Source organism: Medicago truncatula, chromosome 4 (genome assembly GCF_003473485.1).
Source record: "Medicago truncatula cultivar Jemalong A17 chromosome 4, MtrunA17r5.0-ANR, whole genome shotgun sequence".
Taxonomy (NCBI): Eukaryota; Viridiplantae; Streptophyta; class Magnoliopsida; order Fabales; family Fabaceae; genus Medicago; species Medicago truncatula.
In genome coordinates, this window is record NC_053045.1 from 13,418,203 (window position 1) to 13,435,849 (window position 17,647).

A 17,647-nucleotide genomic window follows, 5' to 3' on the forward strand; every position below is an offset into this window, starting at 1 on the left:
AAAACATAGGGCGTTGTTTTGTATTTAAATTAGTTAAGGGTCCATAACCGCAACTTTTGGAAAGATAGGGGTCCAAAAGTGCAATTAAGCCTAATATAAATATTCAATGGTTCAGATCTTTTACCTGTAACCTTTACTTTACTTTTTGGTTCTACAAAATTTTCAAAAATTTGGACCCCACCTTGTCTTAGTTTAATGTAAATTATTTAATGGACTAAGAGCTTATATAGTTATGGACCTATTTGATTGAATACAAATTTTATGAAGTCCGAATGAAAACGGTATATTAACATCCCCTTAGAAGTTTCGTCTCACTTTGCATAACAAAGACATTAATTAAAATGTGGTTAAATAAATTGTTAAGTCATTCTAGTTCAAACTTTTATTCATTTAAGTTTTACAACGTAACCAAAAAAACTATAAACCTATGAATAAAATTATAAACTATAAACTTAATAAAAAGAATGTTAAATTTAACTAACAAAAGAAAATTAGACGTACTTTTTTTAACAGTATTGTAGCAATTGACAATAATGTAACAATGAAGAATGTTAAATTGTACATCATTTAGCATACTTTACAAATATACTCATCAGAGGGAAAACGAAATTAGAATCAGATTTTTTGAAGAGTTAAATTATTTTTATTTGGCTATAGTTCAGATTCCAGTTTATGGAAGTCTCTTTAGTTTAGGTTGGCGTAAGATGTAAGATGAAAAATTAAGAATTATGAAATAAAGTAAGATGTAAGATGAGAAATTAAGAATTATGAAATAAACAAATAAGGATAACAAAAATAATAGTTTTAAGGCTTCGCATTGTGTGCACAAAAAAATGGTAATAAGACCTTTTATTACTTCTTCCCTAAAAAAAAAAAAAAATTAATTTAACGTGGTTTAATTTATTGGGTGTAAGAAGTAAAATTTATTAAAGGGGGGTGTGATACCAACTTCAGTTTAATATTGTGTACTATAAGCTGTTTGTCCCTTCCAACAAACCAAAAATAACCTGATCAACTGCCATATGTGGGTAAAAACACAATTTTCCCATAGTGGGAAAGCTTTAAGGTTACCCATGTAAACACACACCCAGTTTTTTTGTTGGAAGTATTGCATCCAGATTTTATTCATGGATTGATATTATTTTTAAGAAAGTGTCTAAAAACATCTGTAATGTAATAAACTAACAAAAATCATTTATTTATACTTTTTAAATAAAAGTACAGTTAAGAACTCAATGATTTCAACGATACAAAACTAAAAAAAAAATCCTTAAATAGATCAATTAATATGTATTTTAGCATGTACATTAGAAAAAATAAAATAAAAAAATTGAAAAGAGGAAAAAATCACGTAAACTTGAGATGGTGAAATCAACTTTTATATAATTTATTTTTTATTTTAATCATGTGACATGTTAGTTGTTAAAGAAAAAACATAATTGCCAATAACTAATAGGTAGGTACTTTTTTTTTCTACCAACGGGGTCCTTAATATGTTAATGTCCTTGTTAAATAAAGGACTCTCCGATGGAGATGCTCTACAACATCTTAGAAATTGTAATATGATGAATTATCCAAACTACGTTTAGCTTATAAAACTTAAATACTTATCTCTTTTTTTTAAATAAAGGACTCTCCGATGGAGATGCTCTACAACATCTTAGAAGTTGTAATATGATGAATTATCCAAACTACGTTTAGCTTATAAAACTTAAATACTTATCTCTTTTTTTTAAAACACTTGTTGAATAAGCACTTGATTGAACTATTTATCCAAACATAACCAAATGATATGATTTTGATTAATATTTTAGGTTTTTGTAAATTTGGTTTTGTTGCATTCTTCGAAGTTAGTTGCTCGTAAAACCTAAAGGGAAATAGTAAATCAAGTAGAATTAGAGATGTATAATATATTGTAAGCAGTTTCATTTAATACTCTAGCACATCTTGATTTGGATGGTTGAAAATTTCTATTTCATAATATTAAATAATTAGGCTGTAGCATATATAAAAATGCACGTGAAACAACACCAAGAATACTTTCATCTATTCGTTGTTCTACTGCAATATATGTGTGTATGTACATGAACAAGAAATAATTCAATCAAGAACGTTTAAGAAGCCCCTTCAAAAAAAAAAAAAAAACGTTTAAGAAGCATTTTTTACAAAGACTCTAATATCAGCAAAGGGTGAAAGACATTACACTGTCTGTTTCACTCTATTGAGTCCTATAGAAAATAATTGTCATTTCTAAACTAGAGCAGCAGAAAACAAAAATGAATTTCAGAGGCACGTCGGATTACTGCTAAAATGGTATCAATACTATATTATAGTAATTGCGTGGATGTAGCGTCCGTGGTAGTACTGAAAATGTTCATACTATTTTCTATAAGAAGTTCGCCAAATTGAACCTCACTGCTTGGAGAAATTTACAAACCTCTTCTGCTATATCACGACACAGATGGGTTGGAGTCGTCCGGTGTTTCTTTGGAGATATGCATCATATTGATAGACACTAGCTGACTTATATTCTGTAAGCAAAAAAGTAATAAGATATTTTTTGTCAATCCATGTGGAACAGTACAAACAAATAAACAAAGTAATTTAGGATAACTTCAAAGTACAATAATATTGGCCTAATGTGATTATATTTACAAAATATGAGGACAAGCATCATAGGTATTACCTTAAACGAGAAGTTACTAAACGAGTACTGCACGCCAAGAGCTGAATTACTGAATTCTGTTAAACTAGCGCATTCATCGCCCTGCTTAACCAGATATCGTCAGAAAAATCATGGTAAAAGAGGACTGACAGAAAAATGACATGAGGTGAAATCTTTTTTTTCAAACTATATTAAAAAAATAATTTCAAAATGAGAAAAAAAAAAACAATGAGAAAAATTACTTCTGATTGTTTCAGAAGTAATTTTTCATTTGTGAAATATAGGTTTGCGGCTTATGTTCAGACAAATTGAAACACATTATCATATACTTAAAATCAAGAAAATAAAATTAAAAATTATTCTTACATCTTCATCTAATGAATCGCTTCCTGAACCACTGCTGGATGTTTCAGAATGGTCATAAAAATCACTACCTCCAGCACAATGTTCATCATCCTCTACATTCCAAATGTAGCGGCTCATGAAATAACTTGTATCGTGAGCTTCAGCTGATGGTATGAACATAGCCTGCAGGAAATTGGTTGGATCCCAAGTGTGAGAAATCAAGAGTATGGCGCAAACCAATCAAACTCAAATAAAATTAAAATGACGACCTTCTGCCTTGCTAGCGTATCCCAATTAACATCCTTGAAGAAAGCATGGCGTTTAACCTGCACAAAATAATATATTATTTGATTGTGTATATGTAATACCATAATTTGTGAGTACTCCGTTTCAAAAGGCACTGAATAACTCACTTCTGTAGCTCCTGTTACACCTAATCTTTGGACTGGGTTTTCGATCAGTAATCTGAAAGAGAACTTCACTGTCAGCTATAATCAACATGACAGGAAACATAATGTATCAAGTGAAAAGAGGATTGTAAGCCACTGCTAAATTGAAGAAGTTTCTATACAATTTAACAAAAGCATGTTCTATCATAGGAATGCATAACACTTGAAGAAGTTGCTTATACAATTTAACAAAAGCATGTTTTCTCATATTTGTCTAGCTTGTTCTAACAAATAGTGTTCAATCGTAAGCTACTGCTAACCACATCTTTACAGCGACTTCTCTTACAGGTAGAGGATATGATGAGTTCGTGTCACAAATGTTCAACAAGATACTGGATGCATTGCTGGATGGAACAAAGCCCTTTGAAAAAAATGGTTCGGACATCTACCAGATTCTATCGTATTCATGCTAATCACTGAAAACAATCAATCTACAAATCATTTACTATGCTCTTAATCTATCACCATTTTTACCAGCAGCATCAGCATACTCTCCTATAGTCCTATCAAAACATATCGAGCAAACCCTCTGGATTTACGTATCAATTTTTACCAGGACTTTGATGCCTAGAGTTAAAATTACTGAGGTAAATACAAATAGAATGTTCATATTAATTTTGCAGTTACAAAGCATATTCGCTTTTAAACATCCATAAAATACATATCTACTTTGATAATGCTTACTTGTTCATCAAATCGTATGCTTCAAAGCTAATCTCCTCAGGATACTTTGGCCATTGTATGTCTCTGTTAATTATGTTATCAAATATTTGCTGCAAGCAAAAAAACAATGAGCAATAGTATTTAGATGTGATATTCTTCAAAAATTTCAAAATAAAATTCTTAACCTTTTAAGATCCAACAAATCCATAGGTACTTGTAATGAAATTAAAACTCTAAACAAACGAAACTAAAACTCTAAACAAATATAAACCATATAAAGAGAACTACGTAAAAATGCAAAATGCGGATATATATCAAGTATCAATAGTGCCCCAAACAAAGGTAGCAGATTGTTTTTGTAAACTGGATCTGCCAGTTTGACCAGTGGAGAACCAGTTGAATTGGTAAAAAGGTGGAAAAGTTGTCATTATTTTTCATATTATTTATCATCTTATTTTACTTAGAAGACATAACATAGTCAATTATATTAATTTAAATTATTTTCCTATGTTGAGTACTATTAATCACCGTAGGAAAATAATTTTTCCTATGTTCAGATCAAGTCCACTGTCACTGATCTGGACTTTGAACCACCTTCAAGAACCCCTATGTTGCACCTCTATCATCTAATGGAGCTTCCCTATCGTTCGGAAGACAATTTCCTCCCTTCACGGGCAAGCGTCATGTTGTCCCCTCTAAAAATGAGACCCAAACCTGAGCTACCATCTCTTGTCAGAGGAACTATTTTGAAAGGAACACAAGTTTTTGCAAGTTTGAGAACCTCTAGGCCAAACCACCATGATTATATTTTAAACATAAATATGTTGTTCTTACTTCTTGGTGCCTCTGTAGACTCTTTTCTGTGTGGGATGTTGTTAAACATAAGTCTTCGCTAGAGACGTTTAAAAAAAAAAGCCACAAAAAAGTTTTGGATGATTGGAAAACACAATGTGTGTGGAGCCTTTGTGGCTGAACATCCACTTTATCATCCAATGTGAGATTCTTACTCACACTTGAAAATACTAACATTAATCGTTAGAATCGACTCTGCAACTTGGATTGGGATTGTCCCTAATAGTTTGTAATAAACATTGATTTTGTATTTGAACGAATTTGTTTACCGTCAACAGTAAAAAAAGAGTAAAGGAAAAGAAATAGAGAAGAAACATATAGGCTAAAAATTCACCTACCTGTGCATGATCTGCATTAAAAGGTGGAATACCCACAAGAAGCTCGTAAAGTATGACACCCACAGACCACCAATCTGCAGTTGTACCTACAGAAGTGCAAACGTATATAAGAATGTATTGAAAATTAAAAGAAATTAGAACGAAAAACTAAATTTAGTTATTTATTTTTGATAAGATGTTACTACAGACCATGTCCCATGCCCAAAAGTATTTCGGGTGCCAAATAATCTGGAGTGCCAACTATTGATTGTTGTTGACGTGCCTCCCTTTTTGAAACATGTCGAGGTTTTGGTTCATCATCGACTAAAAAACCATTAGTGAAAGATGCGGGTGCTGATAAATCCTCCGTGCTGTTGATGAGACCAACTTTTGAGAGTCCAAAGTCTGTCAACTGTAATAACAAGGATTAAACATTTACAAAAAGTGACGAGGAAGGGACAAGTATGTAAAAGAATCGAATCCATGATACTAACCTTAATATGACCATCTTGTCCGATCAGTAAGTTATCTGGCTTTAAGTCTCTGTGAATTATACTTTGCGAATGCAAATACTCCAACGCAAGAACCTGTGGAGCGACAAAAAATGAAAACATTACGATAAACAGAACAAAAAAAAGTTGAACCAACAAACTACAAAAGCCAATATGCTTACAACTTCTGCAATATATACACGAGCCATATCTTCATCTAAGCAACCTAAGTTTCTCAACATAGAATAGAGATCTCCACCATTTAAGTACTCCATAACCAAATACAGATTTTCTTTACATGTGAAAGAATAGTAAAATCGGACCTGTTTGTCACAGATACATGAAAATTAGATTTGTTAACAACGAACATCAACTTCATAAATGAAGTAATGAATGACATGGTATGGCCTGCTTACCACAAAAGGATTTCGAACAGATATAAGAATGTCTCGCTCAGCCAAAATACCTTCAACTGCATTTTTACGAATCATATCTGCCTTTTTCAGAACCTACAAAAATATCAAGGAATAGTTTAAACGTTTTCTAATTATTCAGTTAGTTAATTTGACAAGACTTTCTATTCTAATGGTTTCTATAAGCTATAACACCGTTGCTGGACTGAATAATACTAGTTTTATTTTACAACTTCAGGAATGGATACATGCTTTTTGTATGCACTGTTTAATAACATAGTTTGCTAAATCAATCTCTCTAGCTTTGTTTCTGCAAAGTAATTATTTGATTCATTTCGGTTTAAGGAAGCTTACCTTAATAGCAAATAAATCACCAGTCGATCTTTTCTGGGCAAGAAAAACTCGTCCAAACGCACCTCTGCTTATTGGTTTTATTATTTCAAAATCTTCAATAGAGGTTCTGTCCTTAGAAAAACCATTAATTGGGCTAGCACGAAGGCTACGGATTGTATCATCATCCACTGAACTCTCTTCATCAGCCATGCTATTTGATGATTCTGCCCTTTCATCGTGTATTTGCTCACAAAGAGTTAAATATTTTTCTCTATATGGTGCAGAAGATTTCAAGCATTATTATGATAGCAGTAAAAGAAAAAAATCTCAAAAAATGGGAACACAATTTTCTGTTTATACTACCTAATCAGGGCCGGCCCAACGTGTTAAGAGGCCTAAAGCAAATTTATGATCAGGCCTTTTAAAATTTAAATAAATAAACACAATGCTTATAAAAAGAACAATAATATCAAGTTTGACCGAGAGGATTTGAGGCCTTGATCTTGCCTAACTGAGCTAGACAAACATCTATAATTAGTTTGTCATATTATATGTTTATAACTATATTAAATTTTTTCGAGGCATTTTTTCAGCCCAAAATTTTGAGGCCTAAAGCTCTGACTTGGGTCGCTTGACCCTTGGGCTGACCCTGTGTCTAATATTGACATTAGCGGTTTTAGAAAATATCTGGAAAAATCTTATCGATCATAAAAATCACCAAAATACATGGTTGTCCTGAAACCTGATGAAAAAGTGACAAATGCTTACTGCAAAAGTTTCTCTATTCGTCGACCGAAAGTATCCACAATAAGTGCATCCTCTTTTCTGTTCTGAATTACACATCTCAGGTCTTCCACGCAATCAACGATATACTGGAAAGCACTTTCGTCACAGCTGTTCGCATTTGCAACAGCACGAGCTATTTCAACTAGCTTGTTTATCTGTCATTTGACGGTCTAATTATCAATATAAAAGTTCAGAGAGGAATGGACGAATGGAAGCCCCCATTCTTTGTACCCACTCTTGCATTCATTTTTTCAAAAGTGAACACTTTTTAAAAGGTCATCAATTAAGGAGAAAACCATCTTGAATTTTTTTTAAAAAAAAGACCAATCACAAACAATGTGTTCAAGTGAGTATTCAAAAGAGTGTATCACTAGTATAGTAGCATGTCGCAAATTCAGAAAATGAATCAGACAAAAATTTCAGAGATGAATCTCATGGATTATAATATATATAAGTTAATGATATATGCTTTCATGTAGTGTACTTTTTTTGTGCATGTAATGATTTAATATGAAGAATAACCATATGGAAGTGTATACCTGGTCGTAACTCTCAAGTTCAGATATTGGTCTTCTTCCACTTACACTTAGTAACATTTCTATCTGACTTGTTCTGGGTGTAATCAACGGTGATCGCGGTGTCAAGCTTTCAGGAGAAGATATCTTTGCGCCATGATCAGGTTTTAAGCTATGAGCCTCGCATGATATTTCCCGTGAAAGGTTTAGATCATCCGCAACAAAAGTATTGTCAGGAGCAAGGTCAAGCATATCTTCAGAGCATCTAGATGACATGTTATTTCTTTCTAGAGATAACTCATTGAACTCTTCATGCAAACTTGATGTTGGTGTCAAGGAATCAAGTAACATTTCAATTGTTTCGGCAACTCTTTCAAGCCGTTCATTTACATTTAAGCCTTTCAAATCACATTTATCAGCTATTGTACATATTCGAGAATGCTCCTCCACATGTAATATTGGTATTTCAACCTCACAAATCCTGCAGATCATTGAATCATCATGTAATAGATTTTGCTGATCTCCCCAATATCCCCAAGAAGGCCTCCGCGTTCTAGATGACGGCTGTGAATGTTGATCAGGGTGACATGACAAAGTATCCCAGTTTTCAGCATTTTCATCTTTTACTGCATCTTGACCTACACGATTTTTCTCCGCAGCAGATGGAAGCTTTCTCCAAGAAGCCATCTTATAGCTGCTTCCAGGAGTCGAATCAGTACTTGCCGTAGTAACTTCCACATTATCAATCACAACACTTGCATGTTGATCAGCTTGACTTTGTTTTGTAATCGGTTTGTCTTGCTCTTTCCCATGTGACTTTTTTATCAGCTTCTCAGCCATCTCATGGTCACTAGGTGGAAAACCGCAACTCTCTTCAGCCTTCATAATTTGCTCGGAATATACTCCAAGATCGCTGAGTTGGTGAAGACCAAGAATGTGATCTTGTTCTTTAACACTTTCCTTCTGGAATTGCACTAGACGAGTGCACCTAGAGAGAATAAACAACAGGCGCGTATGTGCTTGCTTGAGGATCCCCACCGGTATATCTTGACGTTTATCATCTAGTTTTTGAACAATAGTTTCACAGTTGATCCAAAACTCAGCCGCTGTCATCTTTGCACATTGTCGAGCAACAACCAACAAATCTTCCAACCCCTCTTTCCATTCAGGATGAGACCCAGGTATTTTTTCAAGAGTACCCACCAAATCACCAGCAAAACCACCCAAATCAGAATCAACTTCTTCCTTTAGTTTTTCAAACTTAGCTCTAATCTCCACCATGATTTCCTGTAACAATTCATTTCATTGAAAAACCATAGAAGGTAGTTTAACAAATTTAGTGTTTTAAAACAGATTTATTTGAGCTTATCTAATGATCACGTATGTACTTCTGAGACTGTTTGGGAACGCTTATGACATTTCAATAAGTCAAGTTTAGCTAATTTCCATAAGCTCTCCAGGATAGGTTATGAAAACAGCTTATAGCTTAAAAAAAAGTTTGATTCCATAGCCGGGGAATGAACCCGGAATTCATAATATTGAATTTTCCTGGTGCTCAATAGCGTATATATAAACGCATACATGATAAGCGCTTCGTTATGCTGTAAGCGCTTAATTAGGTTGTTTATGTTTCAAATTGATGATAAAGAAATTGAAACAAAAAGAGTACCTGCCCAAAGGCACGATGTTTCCAGACTGGAAAAGGCCTAACTCCTTTGGAGTTAAGTTCATGGGAAAAGCTTTTAATATCAGGCCGGTTTTTCCTTTTCTTACCACTTGTAAGTCGAAGAATTTCCTGATAACGTGGGGATTGAAAATCTTTGGCATAAGCTGCATGATTTCCCTGTACAAAAACACACGCCATGAACCTGAGCTACCTACATTTCTCCAACTATTGAACACACACACACACACAAAATATTACTAAACTAAACACACACATACTCACTGAAATTGAATAAAGATTTTTGAAGCATTTGTGTACACGGACGCCAGACACGTCGACAACAATAACAAATAGAAAATATGCCATAATTGAATGTAATCACATGTGTTGGTGCCATTTTGGTATCAGACACCAACACTTCTTGAACACCAAACACGACACGTCTTGAACACCAAACATGACACGTCGACAACAATAACAATTAGACACAACATGTCGGCAACAATAACAAAAAGAAAATATGTCATAATTGAATGTAATCACATGTGTTGGTGTCGTTTTGATATCAGACACCGACACTTCTCGAACACCAAACACAATACATCGGTAACAATAACAATTAGACACGACATGTCGGCAACAATATCAATTAGACACGACACGTCACATCATGTCGCAACAATAACAATTAGAAAATATGGCACAATTGAATGTATAATTGTTTGTGTCCAGACATTGACACGTCTTGGACATTGAACACAACTTATATACATAATATTTACTGAATATTATATATAAAAACAAAAGTATAACATATCACCTCCAATATGAGGAGTTGTGAACGAGCTTTCAACGATTTGGATTGATTCCAATGAACTTTTCCCCCTAAAAAAGAACAACAATGAAATATTTCACTAACCAATTTATTGCAAAATTAAATTAAATTAAAGATACATCTGAGGTAGATTTAACAATAAAATCTAAAATCACTTTTTGGTTCATATTATTATAGAATCTAAAACTAGAACGTGGTTTTAAATTGTATTCCGAAACCTCAATTACAGCCCCAACATATATGATCTGAGCCATTGCAATGACATTGCAATCTTTAGAGCACCGACACTTTTGTTCGAAGACGTGTCTGGTATCTGACCCGACACAGACACAACACCAACAGAAGTGATTATGTTTAATTAATCCATTTTTTTTCAGATATTTGTTCTACGTATCGGTGCCATGTCTGTGTCAGCATTCTTAGATTGCAACCGGAACATTTTGTAGCAATATAAAATTTCGCAGCTAGCATAACCGCAATCGCAATATAAAACCTCGTTGTATATATATACCTAGGTCTTTAGGATGTGAAACTCTAGATCTAAATTTAGCGACATTGTTGACAACATCTTTTATAGGGAAAGATGGAGCACCAGCAGAAGAAGAATGACGAAGAGGCGAAGAGAATCGCGTTCGAATTTGATTAAGACCTAACGACGAAGCTTGCAAAATGGAAGAAGAATAAGAACATTCAGCACGTTCGAATTCACTTTCAGTTACGAGAACGTCTTCTTCTTCTTCTTCTTCTTCTTCACTTTCCTCCTCATTGTCATGATTCTTGTTCTTATTATTCTCTTCTTTGCATTCGTCGTCTACATTGTTCGATGATAATGTCGCGGTGCGGCGGTTTACAATGGGAGGGAATTTCTGAAGAGTTCTGGATTTGGCGGATACCGGCGACGATGTCGCTGGTGGTGGATCATTTTCCGGTGGGGGAAGGTTGGAAGACATGGATTGGGATTCTTCATAGCATTGTGAGAGATGAAAGGAAGAGAGAGAAGGTTTGAATCGAGAAATGGAAGAGAGAGAGAGAGAGAGAGAGAGAGAGAGAGAGAGAGAGAGAGAGAGAGAGAAAAGCGGGATTTGATTTTCAGTTATGGAAGGATGGAAGGAGAAGATAGTTTGTTAATCGTCCTTCCCGCGAAACAAGTGCATTGTGTATTGTTTATTCCTCTATTTAATTATGGAATGAAATACATCAACTTTCTTTTGTCACAAATTATATCAAAGATAAATTAGTTATATCAAAGATAAATTAGGTTTTGATTCCCGTAAGTCATAGATCAATTGTTAAAAATGTTGAAATTGTTAGACCAGACATCATAACTGGAGTTCAAAGTTCAATATTTAAATTTTGTGTATGTGAGTTTATGATTACCTTATCATCTCGTCTATCTATCCAATAAAAAGTAGTTGTTATTTCATTAGAATTAAAAGATTAATCAGTGTATAAACATTTTAGAACTAATTTTAAATTTTTAGAGAATGGATAAATTAGATTGCAAAAAAAAGTTGTGAGATTTATTTTTAATTTTTTTGAGGGAATTTATTTTTTTTTTTTATTTTTTAATTTATTTGTTTATTTTTGAAGGAGTTTATTTGTTTATTTATTGTTATTATTACAAGCCGTTTGGGTGAACGAATGTCTTAAATCTTGTGCCTCCAAATTAGTATTGGTCCAATCAAATATTTTACCTACTCTTTTGGTGATTCCGAAAGTTATATGCCCCTTCAAATATGTATGAGTAAAACTAAATTTGAAAATTATCTTCACGAGCTTAACTTAGTTATTAAAGATAATGCTTAATATATGCAAGGTATGGGATTTGACACCATAAAAAAAATTGAAAATTCATTTATTTTTTTGAAAGATTGAAAATTAATTTATATGCACTGATGAATACGGTGACAAAAAAATTGTAATTAAATACTTGATTTATATGTATTGATAAAAACATTGAAATAATTATTTTTAAAAAAATTATATTAAGAATTATATGTGGCAGTCCACCTCATCATTTTTTAATAGAAAATTGAACCAAATGATTAATATGGGCACATTTTAAAAGATAAAGGATTGAAATGAAAAAGAAGATAAAGGACCAAATTTTACAAATAAAAAGCTAAAGGACCTTGGAGTAATTTTACCTAATAAGAAACAAACAAATCTTATCTATTAAAATTAAACTTCAATCGTTTTGGTGGTTAAAAAGGGAATATCCATCTTTTGATTAGACCATCACAATCGGTGGCTTAATCCTCTTAAGTGCCTTGTTTATGTTTCTTAAGCTGCATTTTTAGTTTGTATTTTGTTTGGTTTTTCTGTTGTTTTGTTGAGAACCATTTCAATGTTTGACCTTTAATGCCTGACTCTGGTACATATTGTGGACCTTCCTTATGAAAAAGATTTTCAAGAACAACTTATACCAACAAAAGCTAGACCTATTCAAATGAATGAAGAACTTCTTCAAATTTGTCAAAAAGAAATCAAAGATCTCTTAGTAAAAGGATTTATTAGGAAAAGCAAAAATCCTTGGTCGAATCCTTGGTCATGTTCAACCTTTTACGTTAACAACCAAGCTGAAATGGAAAGAGGTGTTACTCATTTAATTATTAATTATAAACCTCTTAATCAATCCTTAAGTTGGATTTATCACCCTATCCTTAACAAGAAAAATCTCCTCAATCGCATAAATGATGCAAAAAAAATTCTCTAAATTTGATATGAAATCTGGATTTTGGCAAATCCAAATCAAAGAAGAAGATCACTACAAAACAACTTCTACTATTTTCCTTTTGGACAATACGACTGGACTCTTATGTCTTTTGGGCTAAAAAATGCTCCTTCAAAATTTAAGAGAATAATGAATGACATTTTTAATCCATTTTCAAAATTTACAATAGTTTATATTGATGATGTGTTAGTCTTCTCCAAATCTCTGGACCAACATTTAAAGCATATTAATACTTTCATATCCACAATAAAAGAAATGATCTTGTTATTTCTAAAACAAAAATCAATCTCTTTCAAACAATGATTAGATTTCTCGATCATAACATTCACCAAGGAACCATTGTCCCCGTTCATCGAGCAATTAAGTTTGCTGATAAATTTCCTAATTAAATCATTGACAAAACACAATTACAAAGATTTTAGGATGCCTAAATTATGTTTCTCACTTTTTTCCCCAACTAAGTAATATCATCAAACCTCTCCATGATAGGCTTAAAAAGGATCCTCCTCCTTGGACTGACGTCCATACAAATGTTGTCAAAATTATAAAAGGTAAAAAACAAATTATTGCTAATACTTCCATGACTGGAATGCTGCACAACAAAAATATTCCAAAGTTAAAAAAGAAGTTTTAGCTATAGTTTTATCTATTTCAAAATTTCAATCTGATTTACTTAACCAAAAGTTTTTAGTTGCAAGTCAACAAAAGATATTTTACTAAAGGAAGTTAAAAATCTAGCTTCAAAGAAATTTTTTCCAGATGGCAAGCAATTTTAAGAATTTTTTTATTTTGAAATTGAATATCTCAAAGGTTCAAATAATGATCTCCTTAGCTATCTCACTCGCGAAAACTTATAGGGTAAAAAGTAGGATGCCAAAAGCGGCTAGATCCACCTCCTTTCGAGGAGGTATGACTTCAACAAATTTAGTCCTAGTAGAACTAACAACAAGAGAAACAAGACAATCAGGATCATCCACCCAAAACCAATCTATTGGGGCATTAACCCAAAATCCCTCAATCGGGTCATCTTCCCAAAATCTCCAAAATCAAATCCCCTTTGAAAAAACATTCATTGGAACATCAAAACAAACTAGAGTAGACTATGTTATCCCAATCCAAACTCTTTTAGCCTTTCAAGAACAAGGTTTAGTTAGTCTCCCCAGCAAGACTTAGGCAGATGTTGCTGATGAAGAAGAGGAACAAGTGTCCTTAGACCTCATCGTCAAAAACCTAAAAAATAAAGCCTTGCAGCTCAATCCAAAAACCCAAACTAATCAAATTCAAGAAGGAACTAGCCAAACACAATTCAATAACAACCAAACTACCTAGTTTCAGTATACTTCAAAGTCCAAGTTCCTACCCGTTATCCAAATGGAACCTGAATTTTGGGGTAAAAACCCAAACAAGGTCTATTTAAAGATTTTACGACCAGGATTCCTTCACCAACCTTTAGCGTTTACTAAAACACAACAGTTTAATGAATTTATCCTGGTAGATTCAGACTCAATTTCCATCCAACATTATAAAGATGCGTCAAACATTACACACTAAATTATCTAAATTCTCACGCCCACATCGTTTGGGCAAAATCCAAAAAAAAATTCTCAGGTCTTTGATCCCATCAACTGCAATTATTGGGATTATGTCCAAGCTTGGACACATATCTTCTGGAAACAAAATAAAGCCGACAAAATTGGTTCCTTGGCAGGAGTACTTTGGACCAATTCATCAAATATTTCCTTCCGAAGTCCAAGAAGAATTTCAAGTTTTTAATAAAAGGTTCAAGAAAGATCTTGACAATCTTCCAATTGAACTAAACTTCTTCGCCAAATTCTCTTTAACATGGATATTTTCATGGCAATACAAATATGGGCAAAGCTCAAACCAAATGTTTTACCAATGCTACAAAAACAAGCTTTTGTCAAGTGGTGGCCCTGTGTTGATACCTCAAAAGCAACTGAAGAAAGTGTCAACATATGGTTCAAAACTAATCCAAAATATTTGTAGGTTGCAGATCCAGACACGTGTAAACTTCTCAATTAAATAGTAAGTATTGCAGGTGCCTTAGCAGCCTCGTCATCTAAGGATAACTTTTTAGAAAATCTATAAGGTGTCCTTAAGTGGATGCAACATCTCTCCCCATCCTCTCGAACCATCATCTTCCTCCATTTCATACAGTTATGCACAACGTTTATTTGTATGGCCCAAAACACCACACATATAAAAAAAAAAAAAAGAATCCTGCTCTCCACCCTGCACATTTTGCTCGCACCCTGCAGCCGTTCTAAATTTACCCTTGTGCGCCTTAAATAATGATGCGTAACTTAACTCACGCAGCGCATGTTAAGTGACGCAGTGTTACTGTTTTCGTACAAAATCCATCAGTCCAAACTCCAAGCACCATTTTCTTTCCCTCCACCTTCAAAAACCCAAAAAGTGCGAAGTGCGATTTTTTGGGTCAAAATCCTTATCCCAAATCATTGCAAATCGTCAGAAAGCAAGTTTCTACGCTCATCAAGCACCAAATATCAGGTATTATATCATCAAAACTCATCTCATTTTGCTGGTTTTTGTGCTTGGTTCGTCTGGTTTTCGTAGGCAATAGGGCTAGGTGCGCAAGTGGTAAAGGGTGCGTGACTTAAGTCACGCAAGCGTTAAAGTGTTGCGTGACTTAAGTCACGCTACTGTGCACAGTCATGTTTTTGAATTTTTTGCGCCACTTTTGTTCTTGGTTAGCTTGTTCCACAAGTAATTTATTTATTCTTCTTTTGTAAATTTTTTTTATTTAATAGATATATAGTGAGATGGTTGACAATGTCGCGGATGATGACGTTGAACCGAAACCAGCCAAAAATGAAGCTTCCGGTGAAGGTTCCGGCGATGTCAAACCAACCGTTAATTTGAAACCGTTTAAAGTCCAAATTCCAATTCAAGCTCGAATTGGTAAAATTGAAGATCTTGAATGGATGGAAGACATGGAAGAAGACGACAATTTAGGAATTTCACTAGACCTCTTAGATAGGTTATTATAGGTTAGGACACTTATAGGTTGGTCGGTAACACTATGCATCTTAACTTGCGAAGCGTTAGTTAACTAACACATAGTTTTTCACTTGTGTTAGTTAACTAGCGCAAGGGTAAATTTGGAACGGCTGCAGGGCGCGCGAGCAAAATGTGCTGGGTGGAGAGCAGAATTCAAAAAAACACACCTAACTTCTCGTATTTGAACCATATATTAACATAGGTTCCATCATGCACATGCCATTCTTGTCACAAGGGCGTCGCAACATCTATACCAACCTTCAGCCGCATAGAGGAGCTATGCACAATATTTCGAGCATCAAATTCTTTAAGTTATCCAAGAAATTTCCCAATACCGTTTCCTACTCTAGATTGAATGAGACCAAACGATTACTGATGAACCTGAACCATATCCATGTGTTCAAATTCACACTCGTCGAAACCACGTCATGTGCAGTGCAGTACATTTCAATCACCATGTTAAAGTTATCATAAACCCAAGGTCCTCCATTGAGAACTTTTGCATCATCAAGACGATGGTGGAATTGAAACAAAAAGTCGTCTACATCAGCCCCTTGAGTAAGAAAACATGACCTCTTTCTCAGACAACAATTGACCAATAAGACAATGGTCAAGGATTTAGGTATCAGTAGAAATGAAATCAAGGTTTAGGGTTAAGCCTTCATCTGTCAAGGTTAAGCCTTCAAGTTGAGTTTAGAAACAAACATGGTAACGATGACGAAAAGGCAAGCATGAATAGAAATGTTATTAAAGCAGTAAGATCGTGGAAAAGAAAGCAAACATGATTTAGGTTTTTATGAGAATGAAAAAACTATCCATTGGGGTCTGCATATATAGGCATGGTTGGAAACATCTAAGTTTATCTAAAAACCAAATAAGCCCATTAATTATAAAATTACCGAAAAACATCGGATTTTTTTAGTAGCAATATTTTACGAAAAACAATTAAGTGATCGTTAGTAATGTAGCTTTTAAATCATTCCCTATAAACCCATTAATTATAAAATTAACTTTTCAATTATCTATAATTTTTTTTTACCAAATAGAGTTGCCTTATTAGACGATAGTGTAAAACTAATTTTGCACTTTCATCAAAAAATTCTAAATTAAAAAACTATTCTTTAAAAAATTTAAATATTACAATTTTTAATGCATTAAATACACATGTTTTTATAAAAATAATTAACATTTAAAACCCTTAAGACACTCGTTAACATTTTTTAAATTAAAGGCTTAAATATGATAATCGTCCATGTAATTTGGGCCATTTTTTTATTTTCGTCCCTGTAAAAAAAAAATTGTTTGAAAAAGGTCCCTGGCCACAATTCATAAATGACTTGGCATGTTATTCGCCACGTGACAGTTGCTGACTGTGCAACTTTTGCCACGTGCCAGTTCACATAATTAAAAATTTAAAAATCATAAAATATTTCCGAAAAAAAAACTTTGAAAATTAAAATTTTTAAAAACTTAATTTTTTGACATAAAAACTGTTAAAATTATAAATTTTTTAAAAAAATGTGAAAATTAAATTTTCGAAA

The 17,647-nt window shown here is 33.4% G+C and overlaps 1 protein-coding gene across 2 annotated transcripts; it reads right to left on the minus strand.

The window, feature by feature from the left end:
• Positions 1-2,130: 2,130 nt before the first annotated feature.
• On the minus strand, positions 2,131-11,479 carry LOC25491832 (probable serine/threonine protein kinase IRE). Of its 2 annotated transcripts, none has more exons than XM_039832900.1 (17): positions 10,923-11,479; positions 10,316-10,380; positions 9,499-9,672; positions 7,854-9,116; positions 7,297-7,469; positions 6,550-6,799; positions 6,199-6,291; positions 5,965-6,105; positions 5,786-5,878; positions 5,502-5,703; positions 5,313-5,398; positions 4,144-4,232; positions 3,424-3,475; positions 3,280-3,336; positions 3,032-3,193; positions 2,687-2,767; positions 2,131-2,531 (listed from the first exon to the last, which is right to left on the minus strand). In XM_039832900.1, exons 1-17 carry the CDS (start codon positions 11,278-11,280, stop codon positions 2,451-2,453), a joined length of 3,420 nt encoding a protein of 1,139 aa, XP_039688834.1. In that variant the 5' UTR covers positions 11,281-11,479; the 3' UTR covers positions 2,131-2,450. The 2 variants fall into 2 exon arrangements, with proteins under 2 accessions (XP_039688834.1, XP_013455325.2); XM_013599871.3 differs by having other exon boundaries at positions 10,842-11,479.
• Positions 11,480-17,647: the final 6,168 nt, after the last annotated feature.